Consider the following 15,317-nt stretch of genomic DNA (forward strand, 5'->3'; position numbering starts at 1 on the left):
ATTATTTATCTGTACACTTATTATTTTTAATTATTTATCTATTTAAATTTAAAAATAACCTTATATTATACTAATTTATTTTCTTGTTACATAAAATTTAAATTATTTACTAAAAAGATTAATTTCTATTCATCCTAGAGTTTTACGTTACTAATCAATAAAAATTACAGTGAAAATTAATAAAATTTTCATAAATAATTATTCACAACCAAATCAATTGTAAAAGTTTATTATATGATAAAAATATTTACTTTTATTATAAATTTAAAATATAATTTAATTTTTAATCTATTATAAATTTAATTATAAGAATTTATAATTAAAAATGTTTATTTATTATAATACATAAAAATAAATATTTGTGTTATAAATGCTGCTAAAATATTAGAATTTCCATATAAATAAAAGAGCAAAAGTGGCTACACTGTTCATAATCATCACCCCTAGACTTGGTAGAGTAGAAGTGCTGTGTCCAACGGAGTTTTGTGTTGTGCTTTACGAGAACTCCATTCCCTGTTTATTCCATGAGAACCCAAAACAAAGAATTGAGAAGTTTTGATCTTTATCACTAATGCTGTGGTGGGTTTAGTTTCAAATTTCAGAATCGCAATGGAAAACTCAGACCATGACGAACCCGACAAGAAGAGGCCTCATCTCACTTCATCTGTTTCTTCCCGCATGTCTCGAAACTCCACCAACTCTCCCACCACCAACAAAATCGTAACCCTTTTCTTTCTTTCTCTCTCTATGTCTCTGTTTGTATAATTTTTATGCTGCTTTCTTCTGTTCTGTTGTTGATGATTTTGTTCTGAATTCTAGTGAATTGGGTGTGTGATTGGATCCTCTGACCTGTTTGGTCTTGTGGGAACAAAATGAATTGCCACTTTAGTTCTGGGGGAGTGCAATTTTGGGTAAAGTTTTGATCTTTATGACGAGGGGATGACAGTTTGATTGTGCTCAGTGCCAACTTACTGCTGACTAGGGCTGTGAACTGAAGAGTAACAAGGATGGATTTTGATGTCTTGTGATCCTTTACATTATATTGTGTTTGATTGGATATTTTCATGTCATTTCAGAGTCTTTCATTTTATTTATTTATTTATTTTTTGGTACAAAGAGTCTTTTATTTAAAAAGAAAGATATATATTTTGGAAATGAGAAATATATATGGACAACAGTTTTTATTAGTTTTGAGGTGCTTGACTAAATTTTGAGATGAAAAAACCATTTTTTTTTCAATGTCAATTGTTTATTAGTTTTACTTGTGTAACGGGGGATGATATGCTTCCTCCAGGCTGATGCAGGAGTCTTACAGTTCCAGAATCAACAGCTTGTTCATCAGATAGACATCCAAAAACATGCCTTGCATGATCTTGAAGAAAAAATTAGAGAATTGAAAGGAAATCAAAGTTCTTATGATGACTTGTTAATTGCATTGAACCAACTCTGGATTCAGGTTATTCTTTGTGCCATTACTCATCGTGCTCTGGTTTCTGTTGCCCCTGTACTCTGTTGGTTTTAGTATTTTCCTCTTTTGAAAATAACTCAGACAATGCCATATGTACTGCATGCTCTGGTGGCACTGTGGTGTGGGGTGTTTAGGGTGGAAGGGAATGCACTTTTTGCATATTCTTGTAGGGTATGCTCATTACTCTCGTTAATTTTCGTATTTGTTTCTAGTTGGTTGACGATATGATTCTTCTTGGAATAAGAGCTGGGAGAGGCAAAGAAACATTGCAACGATTAACTTCCATTGATAATTCCAAAGGTACTTTTCATTTCACACACTCAATAGTTTTTTATTTTCTTATAATATATAGGTAATTAAGAGACTAATTTGACGTCCTCTCTAGGTTCACTTCCTTCGTGTCCTGCTGAGGATATATTTCTATGTAGATTAATCCAGAAAGATTCTATTAAAGGAACTACTGATGATGAAATTATTAATTATGTTGAGGAGGCACTTGCTTTGCGTCAGTCATCTACAAGGGAGTTGTTGAAACACCTGCAAGATTCCATTGATGATAGGATACAAAGAATAGGCAGTATAGCTCAGATTTTACATGGAGATTTATCTTCAGAAGGTAAAAAATTATAATAATGTTATCCAGTTGAATTATTTAGTTTTTGTTAATGATTGATTTTTAATTTTTCTATCGGTCAATATTGTAGGATAGTTTCAAGAAATTTATATAAATGATCTGTTGTTAATCGTTGTTGATTTGCAGATGCTGTAATCCAAATGAATAAGATTGATGACATGACGCAAGAGGAAGCAAATAATTTATGCGAAGTGATTGATACTCTCCATGCGAAACATAAAGAGTATACTGTTGGCATTCAAAATTCTATCAATGAGTGCTTACAAGATCAATCTGACATTAAACGCCTTGCAGGTCTCTGAAATATTTATTTTTCTTTTGTTTTAATTACTTTATTATGAAGTTTATAATAAAAAGAGCATGAATTTTAAAATTTTTGATTATCATATACTGTGGTTTAAATGGTTCGTGCCATAGTATAATAAAAGAAAATTTTCCTTGTGTTTAATGAGCATTTTCAGTGAAAATTATAAATATTATATGATTTATGAATAAATCTTTAATTTTATCTTTGAAATAGTATCATTCAATAACTGAATTAATGTAATAATCTTTCTAGAAACAAATTGAATGTTTGAAAAAAATTAGGATCAAAATGGGAGCTTACTCTAAAAAAGATAGTTGGATCATCTCTTACAGCTAAAATTGCACATTGAATATCTTTTTGCACATTATTGTTCTCAGTGCTTTGATGATTGGTTAGCTTGTTATTTGAAAATAATGTTCATGTGCCACTTGTTTGTAGATGAATTGTACTATTCCATTTGATTAAAAATTTAAGCTAAAGTTAAATTAGGAAATCTATTATTTAGTCGATATGATCATAAGTAGAAGCAGAAGTAAATCTGCAGTACATTGATTAGATCAGCACTCTGCCTTGGAGATGGTCATTAAAACTTAAAAGTTGATGATAAGCGATGCAGTTTGGAATGAGCTGGTTTTAAAACATTGAAAATCGAAGAAAATTTGTTAGTGCTTTTTTTTTGTTTGAGAATTTAATATTGTTTATAATTAATTTTTTTTTGTTTGGGAAATTATAAAATTCAATTTTTTTGTTTGGAAAATTATAAATGGGAATTGGTTTGATTTTGATATCGTTTTTATAAATAGAAATCCACACAAGTTTGGTTGATTTGAGTGGATATGATTTGATTTTAGTTTTGATTGTTTGATATGCCAATTTATGTGCACATTCAAGGTGGATCAATAAAAATGTAATGACAAATAGTTAAAAAGGTGATTAAGTTCATGAGCTCCTGCCAAGTGGGGCTTGGGGAGGTAGATGTAAGTTGCCTTAACCATACGAGTAGGCTGTTTCCAGGATTTGGACACCGTGACTTTTAGTTCACAAGGCAGCAGCCTTATTGATGTGCCAAGGCAATCCCAATATATTTTAGAAGTAATAACAGATCCAGTAGAAGATGAGTGTTCTTTTGTCTTGTGCTGAGTTCAGGAGAGGATAATAATTATGCAACTGAAAAATTCAATAATTTATTTAAATTATCGAGTAAAGTACAGTAATTATAACTGGTAAGGTCAGAATTAATTAGGAATAGATATGGCCAGAAATAATGTCTTTAGATTTGTGCAGAGATTTTTGGTATAATTTTGGAAATCATATTGGCTCTTATAGATGGAGAACTATGCGATTTGTTTCTTTTGGCCGATGACTGTTCATAATAGTCACTCGTGAGTGTCTTCTTGTCTTATGTAAAGGCGAGCTTGATGAGATTGTGGCTGAACTAGAAGAGAGTAGAAGAAAACTAGTCAATCTGGAAATGCAAAAAGATGCAGCAATTGGGATGAATCCACCCATCACAGATTCAGTAAATGGGAACTTATCTCCTGAAAACACTGCAGAGAGGACCATGGGCTTGCGTGAGTTGAAGGATTCAATTGAGGAAGCAAAGGTTTTTGTCATGTGATTTTCTTTTCCTCTATCTGTAATTCCTTTGTTCTTGTTCTCTATCTAATGCAGATATACAATTGCTTAATGTCATAGATAGTGGATGCTGATCGTCTTTCTGAGCTTCAAGATGCTCGGGAAGATAATCATACCTTGACAAAGCAATTCCAAGATCTTCAGGTTTGTATGTTTGTATTATCTATGATGGTTTGGTCATAATTTTATGCATTCACTATAGAGTTCCATGTAAGTTTAATTTCATTATTTATTTCCAGAATGAACTGAAAGATGATAAATATGTACGCTCTTCCCGAATATATTCTTTGGCTAATGATCAACTTCAACATTGGATGACTGAATTGGACCGATATAAAACATTGGTAGAGTCTCTGCAGGTGACTAGTGATTTTCCTTTTATTCTATAACAATTTCACTGTAATTTAATATTTGTCATTTCTCCCTTTACATTCTTTTTCTTTTTCTATCGCTATTTTAGGCTGGCAGTGTTCATGTTGCAAAATGGGAAAATGAATTAAATTTGAAATTGAAGTCTGCTGATAGTACAAGACATATCCTTGAAAATTCTGACCATAGGATTGATGAGCTAGAGCTTCAATTGCAGAAGTGTATTATTGAAAAGAATGATCTTGAAATTAAGTTGGAAGAAGCTAAACAGGATACTGGTTAGCATATAACTTGTTCTGTGTTTAGACTTGTGGTGCATGTGATTGAATCTCTCAGTTTCTTCAATATTAAATGTTTCAGGGAGAAAAGACATCAAATCTGAGTTTCATGTTATGGCTTCAGCTTTATCTAAGGAAATGGGAATGATGGAAGCTCAATTAAAGCGATGGAAAGATGCAGCTCATGAAGCTGTATCATTACGTGAGAAAACACATTCATTAAGAGAAGCGTTGAACATGAAGGTTGTTCTTACAAACTGATTCAATATAATTTGTCCTTTCATTTTTTTTCCACCTACTATGCGATAGATCTTCCACAGAAAGTTTTCTAGTTAGTTTGAGTGTGCAATGTTATCTACATGTCAATTTTACAAGGAACTGAGATCCTATGTTAGCATAAGTCTTTAGCCATCTTAATTTTTGTTTTAGAATGTCAAGAAATTGGAATAAAGCATGCCCTGACAGCCTGACAAGTAAAAGTCCTTTTGACTTCTTGGACAATGTAAAATGACATTATTGAATTCAATAAAATGTGCTGCAAAGTTGTTAATTATTCCTATAGGCGTTGGACTCCAAGTGTCAATTTCATTGTTGAAATGATGTTGATGTAGTTCTGTAAGCATGTTAAATTATAGATATTTGATGAGAAAATTTCAATTTGGTTGAAGTTAAAAAAAAAGAAAAGAAAATATGTCCACTGCTATTGTAATAAATCATGACTATTGGATAAAACATTTTATCTCTCTCTCTCTCTCTCTCTCACACACACACACACACACACACACACATATATATATATATATATATATATATATATATGATAAAATGTGGTTATTGATCAGACCAAAAATATTTTTGTTGACTAACACTACTTTGAATTTAGTGACATGAGAAATCATGTTGGGCGGAACATTCTGCAAGAGCATATAGGCAGAAGTTTTTGTCCTTGCATACAAACAACATATACTATTTTGGCATTAAGTTTTGTTAATTACTTTGTTTTGAAGCAGACAAGCGAACTTAAGAGCCTTGCGAACAAATGTGCTGAACAGGTTTTGGAAATCAAGTCTTTAAAAACATTGGTGAGTCTGCCCTTGGCTTTTTACATTTGTGTCTTTCTTGATCTATTGGTATTTTCTTCGTCAATGCTTGTTTATAGCAGTAATACATCTCAGTTTTCTTGTCTGGCATTAAGTTTGGTTGATATCACTTATCTATTATTTCTAAATCTAAATCTAATATATCTGTGACTGAATCAGGTAAGATTGCAAATGTTTTCCTTTGCATTCAACTTGTATCATGCATGTGTATATGGTTATATGCACCTTTGTTTTCCAAGATTTTCTAGCATCATTTGCATTGTGATTTTAGAGGTCTTCTTGATTATCTAAACTAATTTTCAAATAACTGATAATGATATTTTGGTGCAGACTGAGAAGTTACAGAAGGAGAATCAGGAATTAGAATTTGTTCTGGATATGTATGGTCAGGAGAATTATGAGAAAAGGTATGCTGATTTGAATTTATAAAGTAGTGGCACGAGTTTCATGTAGTTAAATTTAGCTCCATACTTTCCTTATTTTTGGCTTCACCATGTATCCATATATTCATGTATCCTTTGTATAACTACAATGTAATCAATTAGAAATACATGTATTTTTTAATGTTTTCCTTTGGTCTCAAATGTTTCCATTCGCAAACCACGGTAGCCAACTTGTTAAGGTTTTGATTTTAAATTTAACTTAAGTTAAACTTTTAGTTTTGCTTGGTAACAAACTAGAGAATTTATTTTGCATTCAAATCAAAATTTTGTTCTCTTCTTTGTATTTGGATGATTTGATCTTGATATGCTATCGTGAACTTATATTTCAGATATTCAGAAGTTAGAGAATCTGAAAGTAAAGCTCACACTCAAGCTGAAATACTGAAAAATGCCTTAGATGAACATAGCCTTGAGTTGAGAGTAAAAGCTGCTAATGAAGCTGAAGCTGCTTGTGAACAACGGCTTTCTGCCGCAGAAGCTGAAATAGAGGAATTGAGGGCCAAGCTGGACACATCTGAGAGGTTGGCGTTAGGTGTACTTTACATTGATTATGGTCTTGCTTCATTGACACACTTGTGTAGTGTCTATTGTTTTTTTTCCCCCCTTTTATAAACCCATATTTGTGTGTTTAATTTGGGAGAGAAGTTTCTGGTGATGAGGAGTGGAAGGTGGATGGGCTAAAGTTTATTTAGTTGAAGACTTTCTCTCTTGGCCAATATACCATGCTGCATTACATAGATGGCTGCATACCCTGGGACGATGTGTTAGGCTAATTGTAGGAGTCTCATTTGAGTTTTTACCATGGAGTAAATTTGAGGAATGCAATTGCTGTATTGAAACAATATTTTTTATTTATTTCATTGGTACCATTTGTTTATCTGGTCTGGGATATTTGCAAAAATTTATGCTACATCATGTTGTTTGGGAATGGCCAGATTTGTGGTTACACTTTAGCCTTATAAATGAGAATATAAATGTTACATTATAAAGTTGTAGGAATACAAGGAAGACGGAAGCATGTTTAGGACTAAAGGTTTAATTAAGTATTAACATGTATTTATGGCAGAATAAATATTTTAAATTAATTTTGGGAGAAACAACTCTCAAGTCTCGATGTAAGTATACAAAATTACATTATAAACCCTATAGTACAAACGAGCTTGTCTGTTAGTCTGTTGATAGATGCGATCTCCAATTCTCCATGTTTTATCTATGTTCAGGGAAATTTTGGGGCTGACTGAGGCTGTTAAAGTTAAAGATGCTGAGGCAGAGGCATATATATCTGAAATTGAGGTTTGCTATCTGACTTTTTCTTCTCCTTCATGCTAGATGAACAGTAAGTGTCAGGTTTACTTTAACTCTCATTTCTTCTAATATAATCAATCAATTGCTTTCTTGCAGACTATTGGTCAAGCATATGAAGATATGCAGACACAGAACCAAAATCTGTCAGACCAGGTGATCGAGAGGGATGACTATAATATTAAGGTATGTCTTATTTTTATCTTTAGTTAACACTGCCTTGCTATGATCTTCACCATTTTTACTAAAAACAAGTGCAATTGCTCTTAAATAATTTTTTTGATTAGCGAGACCACCTTTTTATAATATTGCAATCTTAATGCAGCTTGTATCAGATAGCGTGAAAACGAAACAGGTGCATAGTACTTTACTGTCTCAGAAGCAGGCCTTAGCCAAACAACTTCAACAAATTAATTCTTCAATGGAAAATTCAAAGATGAGGATTACACACAGTGAAGAGCAGGTCCAACTTCCCCTGCTGCCTGACCTCTCTCTCTCCCCTGACCTGTTTATTTTCTTTATTTTGATATTATGTCGAATTGCTGCAGCAGCAGCTTACTGTTGTAAATGCTAATTTGAATCCTGCAGATGAAAGGTATTTTATCTGAAGCCATTAAATGTAATCAAGAAGAAAAACACCTTGCAGTCAATCTGGAATTTGCAAAGTGGGAATTGGCTGATGCTGAGAAGGAATTGAAGTTGCTCAAGTCTTCTGTTTCCTCTTCAGAGAAAGAATATGATCAAATTCAGAAAGATACGGAAGCTATTGAAACGGAATTGAAAAGTGAAAGGTATTTATCTTTCTAAGGAAGTTGTTTATGCTTTAAATATGGATTGGGGATAGATTTTAAAACTACTTGAAGATACAATTGTAATTCTAACAATGATCCTAGAGACTCAATCTCAAGTTTTATGAAATTGATGAATCAGTAATGTTGGTTAGTGGTTGAATGAACAATGGATCACAAAAGTAGTCTTGAAACTCAAGAATCTTTGTATATGTCAAGCAGGAGTTTACGGAAGAAGCTGGAGGAAGAACTAATGGAATTGAACAGCAAAATTGCTGAACTGACTTCTGAAACGGGAGAGACCACAATACAAAAACTAGAAAAAGAAATAAGAATTTGCAAGAACATGATCAAGTGTACTGTCTGCACTGACCGTCCAAAGGAGGTAACAAGCCAACTTATCCATTTACACACACTTGTTGCTTTCACATTGTATTTAAATTGACTTGTATATTGTATAATGAATCATGATTGTTTTGAAATGGAGAAAATACAATCCTGATTTGACATCTTTTCTTGGACTTCTCATTTCATATAATGTATGTAGTATCCTAATAGAATTTATTGTAACAGCAACACCTAAAGATTGATTTGTATTTGGCAGGTTGTGATTGTGAAGTGTTACCATCTGTTTTGCAATCCATGTATTCAGAGAAATTTAGAGCTACGGCACCGCAAATGTCCTGCATGTGGAACAGCATTTGGACAAAGTGATGTTCGCTTTGTTAAGATATGAGATGATACCTTGTATTGTATATATTATAGACTAGATTTTAATGTTTTCTTTTTTTACCCTAATCATAGTCTTAATAGTTTCAAAGAAACATTCTTCTTACCCCTCATAAATATATGCATTAGAGAAATAGTCATTATTTGTGGAACTTGATTTATTTCTGGGTTGGGTTAAGATTAACTTGAGTAAACTTGAGTGACTTATTCACAGAGAGATCAATTTCGAGTTTCAACATTTTTTTTTAATTTATAAGAATTTAAATTGAAAATCATGTTTAAAAGAAAGTGAGTTCATTGTATGTTGATGAGTTTATTGTGACAATGTTTTTAATTATTTTTTTTTTAAATTTGATTAATTTTTTTTAACAACAATAAATTATAATTCAAAGTTCAAACACACATTAGCTGTTTTAAAACTTAATAGTGGTTTAGTATGGGAGGGACATGTGAAGTGACATATCGAGAATATACAAAATTATAAAATACTCAAATCAACTATTAAGTTTTATTATTAATTTAGTTTTATTTACGATCGAGGTAATGAATTTGGTTAATAAAAATATCTTTTTATTAATAAAAATTATAATGACGATGAGAGGTTCTATCGTTGAATTTTGTGTATAATATTTCAATTTCTATCGCTATGTAGTAAAAATATAATGAGAAATTAAGGTGAAACTTTTATTTAAAGAACAAACTCAAACCTAAAATACCAACTAGTTAAATCTTAAACTATCAAGCAATATATTGTATAGAAATGATAAAATATACCTGAATTCTATGAATGGCTGCAAAAAATATCAGCAAAGGGAAGGGTAAAAATCCACATGAATGTAGATGAGCACTAGATATAAATTTACTTACAAAATTCAATAAAAATGGGGATGAGTATAAATACTGTAGTATCCACTTTGTCGTCCTGCACATATATTTATATATAATAATGAAAAAATATCTTATATTATAGAATTTTTTACGTAAATATTATTTTTAAAAAAAAAAAATACCCAAATAACCACTGTGCAGGTTTATTTACACAGATAGAACTATTCATTGTTCAAGCTCAGAATTCGGTTCCCGGGGAACCGAATTCTGAGCACCAAAATGTATTTTTTTTTGTTTTTTCAACTCAGAATTCGGTTCCCGGGGAACCGAATTCTGAGTTGCTTTTATATATATTTTTTTTCGTGTTTGCAGGGGAGATGTGGGCTGACGTTGGAAGCGGAACGGCCCGTTCCGAAATCAGAACGGGCCGTTCTGCTTAAAGAAACAGAGTGACATTTGTTAACGTGAAACGGGACAAGAACGGGCCGTTCCGACGTTAAGAATTAACGTTGAAATAGATGTTGGAAGCGGCCCGTTTTAAACAAATTGTTGTGGTAATTTTTTTAACGTGGAACGGGCCGTTTTTGTTTTAGAACAGCCCGTTCCAAGATAGATATTTACACATTTTTTTTACTCCTGGAACGGCTTCGGAACGGCCCGTTCCAGGAGCTGTTTTTACAAAGTTTTTTTGATTTGGAACGGGCCGTTCTGGTTTTGGAACGGCCCGTTCTAGGTAAACAGTAAAAACTTGCGTTTTTCTATAAATAGACCCTCTCTCCTTCATTTTTTTCACACGATTTCAGATTAGCTTATCTCCTTTATTCCTTCCGTGTACCCCTTTTGAATCAGTTTCTTAGAATCACGTTAATTTCCTTTAAACCTTTCATAAAATGGCTTCTTCAATCTACGTTATTGTTCATTCTGATGGTTCCATTAACCAATGTCCGAATGAAGGAATCACCTTCTCTTCTCCATCTGCAAAATTAGTTCGTATCAACAGGGGAATTACTCTAGAAAGGCTTCAAAGAGTCATCCACAGAAAGCTACATCGACAAGATTCTGAGAGGGTGGCTAGCATACATTTTCGGTACCCTATTAGACTTGGCCCAGGGGTTAGTAACTATACCTGTGTTGAGTTGACGGATGATGAAGACGTTGAGGCAGTTTTCAATGTTCACGATTCTAATCAACTTCAATCAGGTATTGAATTATATGCTACATTTACTACAGTTGAATCACATGCACCACAAGTTTCACCTTCACGTTCACCTTACGAAGTTTATCAAAGTTACCAGTACACTAACCCATCTGGCCCTTCTTATGATATCCCCTCCAACTACAACATTGAGTCATACACACAGCTTTTAAGTGGTCCAATCATGGACCTTAATCAAATACCTTCTCAGTCATTTGAGCAAGCTAGACCTTCTGCTTCTCAACCCAATGTTGAAACCAACATTGAAGATGATGTTGTTGTTGGTCTCCCAACAGAAAATGTCTTTGATCCTTTTAGCGAGGACGAAGACGAAATTCTCTCTGCACATGAACATGATGATGAAGAAACCCTCCCAATTCCAAATAATCCACCACTACAACCACAACCAGTAGCCATATACAACCCACCTCCACACTTTTTAGAGTTTCCCAATGAAATCCAACAAGACAGTGAGTATAGCCATTTGTTGGAGCGTGATATGGTTGTGTATCCACCTGGAACACTATTTGTTGGCCAACGCTTCCAAACAAAAGAACAAATGCAGGATGCCATAAATAGATTTCACATTGTCAACCATTGCAGTTACAAGGTTAAAAATTCAAGCAGTAGTAGGCTTGTTATGGAATGCGTTCACCACGACTGTGCCTGGAGATGTCGTGGTATATTGCGAACCAGGGAACAACATTGGGAAATCATGATCCTTGAGGGCCCCCACACATGTGTTTCCCCACTTATCTCCCAAGATCATAATAAATTGGGATCACAAATGATTGCTCAAAGCATTGGTGAAATTATTGAGGTTGATCCATCGGCATCCATTTCAACCATCATAGCCCACATCAAGTCCACCATGGGTTATACAATTAGTTACAGAAAGGGATGGTTAGCCAAGCAACATGCCATTGAGAATATCTTTGGAAACTGGGAGGAGTCGTACAACAAATTACCAGGTATGTTGCAAGCAATGCAAATGTATGTTCCAGGTTTTATTTGGAAATTAAATTGCAAATAAAACTATTCAAGATGCACAGTCTAAGGCAAATACTCATAGAGTTATCAGCTTTGACAGATCAAGCAGTAGATTTCTAGTGGAAGAAACGCAACATTCGAGAGAAGTTCGACCAGCTGAGAGATTTGCGGTAAGGCTTGATGAATTGTGGTGTGATTGTGGCAAGTTCCAAAAAGTTCATATCCCTTGCTCACATGTGCTTGCTTCATGCTTACATGCACATCATGACTATGAAAGGTACATATCTCCCATATATACCTTACAACAAGTTGCAAAGGTATACGAAGGACAGTTTGGAGAGCTTCGACATGAAGATTATTGGCCTACTTACACTGGTCCAACTTTGTGGCCAAATCCAGAACTGAAGAGAACTTCGAAGGGTCGACCAAAGTCCACCAGGATTAGAACAGAGATGGATATTAGAGAACAACATACTTATGTCAAAAATTGTTCTTATTGTCACACTCCTGGTCACACTAGGAAGACATGTCCGAATATTAGTCATGGATGTAGTTCCCGCCACCAATGATCATTATTGTTGTAATCAGTTGTAATAAATTTATTTAGTTATGTAATATTAAAGTTAATTACTTTGTGTTAGTATCGGATAGTACGTTGTGTTTGTGTTAAAATCGTATATTGTGTTGAAATCGTATATTGTGTTGAAATCGTATATTATGTTCGCAACAATACTTATAATTATAATAGTTTATAACCTTCTTAGTCTAGATCGCATGTAAAAATGCATAATATTAAAATTCATATTACATTGATAAAGACACATAGTACATTAGAATAAAAAAACAATAACATTAACATAGAGTGATTTATATACATTTTTCAATCTCCGTAATGGTGTCCAGTTCCACAACGAGGGCGACGTCTATTACGGCCTGGATTACGCCGTGGAGGTTGTTGCTCAGAAGGATTTGCTTCATCATCAACCACCGGATGTTGAAATGGTGCTGAAGAACTTCCAGGTTCATTACCGAATTGTGGACGGTAAAGAGATTGCATGTATGATTGTGCTGAAGATAGAGTTCTAAAATCTACTCCAAATAAATTTGTAAAAAAATCCTCTGAAGTTGTTGCAAATGAATGTCGTCTGTCAATTATGTTTTGTTCAGGAGTGACGTACTGAGGATTTGATACATGTTGACCAGTCTCTTCATGCGATCGCATGGAAGTTCGACCAATCTCAAATGTTGTGGAAGTCCTTCGTTGTTGATGGGTCCTTGGATCTTGTAGTAGTCGTGGCACAGATAAAAAATAGATGGAATTGGCCATGTACCATTCCATGTATTCTCGTGTGTGAAACAGTGGGCCTTGCATTGGATGACCCATCAATGTGTGCTCACGTCTATTGTTCCATATGTCGATCCACTGAGCATGTCTTGTAACCCAATTTTCATCTTGTCTTCCCCTCATGTCAATGTTGTGCAGGTTATCCAAATTATTCGGTGGAGAAGGGACATCCTGGAAGAGACGAAATTGCAATTTCACTCTATCAGATTGGTGCCATTCAACAATTGCAAAACAAATAATGGAGGTGCATGATGTCCATAGCAGAGCATCTCTATATGCTTGCATCGGTATTGCTGTTTGCAATACTCCATATGGCGCCCATAAAAACTACAAAAAAAATTAAACTTCTTTAGTTAACATATTATGCTAAACAAAAGAAAAAAAAATAAAACTTTGATTTTAAAGAGTTACCTGATCATTCTGAATGTGATCAAACCTTGATCTATATCCAACAACATCATTATGAGGTACATTTTGAAAGTTTAAAACTCTGCCCCCGCTCCATTTACAGACTAGAGGGAATGATGCTGGTAACCTGGAAATAGGCGCAATATATGGCATGCGATGCCATGCCCAAGATTGTAACAGAGATGCACAACCACCCATTGTTTTGCTACTAACATTTGTAGCTCTACACATTTCCCTATATAACATAGCTAAACAAGCCGACCCCCAACTATATCGTCTTGTTCTTCTAAGATTTATTAATAAAGATAAATACATAAGATGTACCTTATTGCCTGTTTTGTCAGGCATCAAAACACCTCCTATTAACCCTAATATATATGATCTACAATGTGCATCAAGTTGTTCTTGAGATGGCTCCTCTGGTAATTCTAACATATTATCTCTTAACCACTTTAACTTAATCATAGAGCCAATTAGTGACTCACCTTTAACTGGCATGATTCCGAGATAGGTGGAGCACATTTCCTCCCAGTCATATAATGTTGGGCCAATGACTGGTAAACCATCAACTCTTAAGCCAAGTTGAAGTGCAACATCCTCCAGTGTTATGGTGCACTCTCCAGTTAGAAAATGGAATGTATGAGTCTCAGGTCTCCATCTTTCAACCAAAGCTGTGATTAATGCGTGATCCACTTTTAGATGTCTGAGCTTTGCAACCCCAGAAAAACCCACTTCCTCTAGTATAAGAACAATTAGAGGGTGAGGTTCTGGCATTGAATGACAGTAAGAACAAATAATATTCTCAGTCTCCTGCAATAATAATTACCAAAATTAGTACTAATTTGTTACAAGTTAATTGAAATTTAAAGTATATAACGAAAGTGCTGAACTTACAGTTCTACCAATGAAAGCAGACCTATGCTCATTTTGCTTCCACAACAACATTTTTGATATAGTTAATAAAAATTGAAGAAAAAAAAATTTCTTACTATCAAGGTGAATCAGAAGCAGTACAAATCGCATCAAAAAATGAAGGGGAGGGGGACTATTTATAGAAAAAACGCAACTTTTACTGTTTACCCAGAATGGGCCGTTCCAAAACCAGAACGGCCCGTTCTAAATCAAAAAAACTTTGTAAAAACAGCTCCTGGAACGGGCCGTTCCGAAGCCGTTCCAGGAGTAAAAAAAATGTGTAAATATCTATCTTGGAACGGGCTGTTCTAAAACAAAAACGGCCCGTTCCACGTTAAAAAAATTGCCACAACAATTTGTTTAAAACGGGCCGCTTCCAACATCTATTTCAACGTTAATTCTTAACGTCGGAACGGCCCGTTCTTGTCCCGTTTCACGTTAACAAATGCCACTCTGTTTCTTTAAGCAGAACGGCCCGTTCTGATTTCGGAACGGGCCGTTCCGCTTCCAACGTCAGCCCACGTCTCCCCTGCAAACACGAAAAAAAAAAAAATATAAAAGCAACTCAGAATTCGGTTCCCGGGGA

General features: G+C 34.2%; 2 protein-coding genes across 2 annotated transcripts; one reads left to right on the forward strand and one right to left on the reverse strand.

Annotated features, from left to right (window-relative positions):
• The first annotated feature begins 425 nt into the window (after positions 1 to 425).
• Positions 426 to 9,122, forward strand: HUB2 (histone mono-ubiquitination 2). The gene is made up of 19 exons (XM_020381976.3): positions 426 to 720; positions 1,295 to 1,456; positions 1,681 to 1,768; positions 1,854 to 2,084; positions 2,229 to 2,396; positions 3,819 to 4,012; positions 4,105 to 4,188; positions 4,284 to 4,403; positions 4,505 to 4,691; positions 4,774 to 4,934; positions 5,702 to 5,773; positions 6,122 to 6,198; positions 6,564 to 6,755; positions 7,455 to 7,527; positions 7,636 to 7,722; positions 7,862 to 7,999; positions 8,125 to 8,327; positions 8,547 to 8,709; positions 8,929 to 9,122. The coding sequence occupies exons 1-19, from the start codon at positions 610 to 612 to the stop codon at positions 9,058 to 9,060; spliced, it is 2,643 nt and encodes an 880-aa protein (XP_020237565.1). The 5' UTR covers positions 426 to 609; the 3' UTR covers positions 9,061 to 9,122.
• A 3,093-nt stretch (positions 9,123 to 12,215) lies between these two features.
• On the reverse strand, positions 12,216 to 15,283 carry LOC145951843 (serine/threonine-protein phosphatase 7 long form homolog). The gene is made up of 2 exons (XM_083063966.1): positions 13,823 to 15,283; positions 12,216 to 13,738 (listed from the first exon to the last, which is right to left on the reverse strand). Exons 1-2 carry the CDS (start codon positions 14,591 to 14,593, stop codon positions 12,947 to 12,949), a joined length of 1,563 nt encoding a protein of 520 aa, XP_082920092.1. The 5' UTR covers positions 14,594 to 15,283; the 3' UTR covers positions 12,216 to 12,946.
• Between the last annotated feature and the right edge of the window lie 34 nt (positions 15,284 to 15,317).

This window comes from Cajanus cajan, chromosome 9 (assembly GCF_000230855.2).
Source record: "Cajanus cajan strain Asha chromosome 9, NIPB_CcT2T_4, whole genome shotgun sequence".
Lineage (NCBI taxonomy): Eukaryota > Viridiplantae > Streptophyta > Magnoliopsida > Fabales > Fabaceae > Cajanus > Cajanus cajan.

What these genes read in the sequence shown, in the direction of transcription:
- HUB2 (XM_020381976.3), top strand. Translation starts at nt 610, where the DNA reads ATGGAAAACTCAGACCATGACGAACCCGACAAGAAGAGGCCTCATCTC. An exon ending in CATTGGTAGAGTCTCTGCAG is followed by an intron (nt 4,404 to 4,504) that starts GTGACTAGTGAT and finishes TCGCTATTTTAG; the next exon opens with GCTGGCAGTGTTCATGTTGC. An exon ending in GAGAAGCGTTGAACATGAAG is followed by an intron (nt 4,935 to 5,701) that starts GTTGTTCTTACA and finishes GTTTTGAAGCAG; the next exon opens with ACAAGCGAACTTAAGAGCCT.
- LOC145951843 (XM_083063966.1), bottom strand. Translation starts at nt 14,593, where the DNA reads ATGCCAGAACCTCACCCTCTAATTGTTCTTATACTAGAGGAAGTGGGT. An exon ending in ATCACATTCAGAATGATCAG is followed by an intron (nt 13,739 to 13,822) that starts GTAACTCTTTAA and finishes TTTTTTTTGTAG; the next exon opens with TTTTTATGGGCGCCATATGG.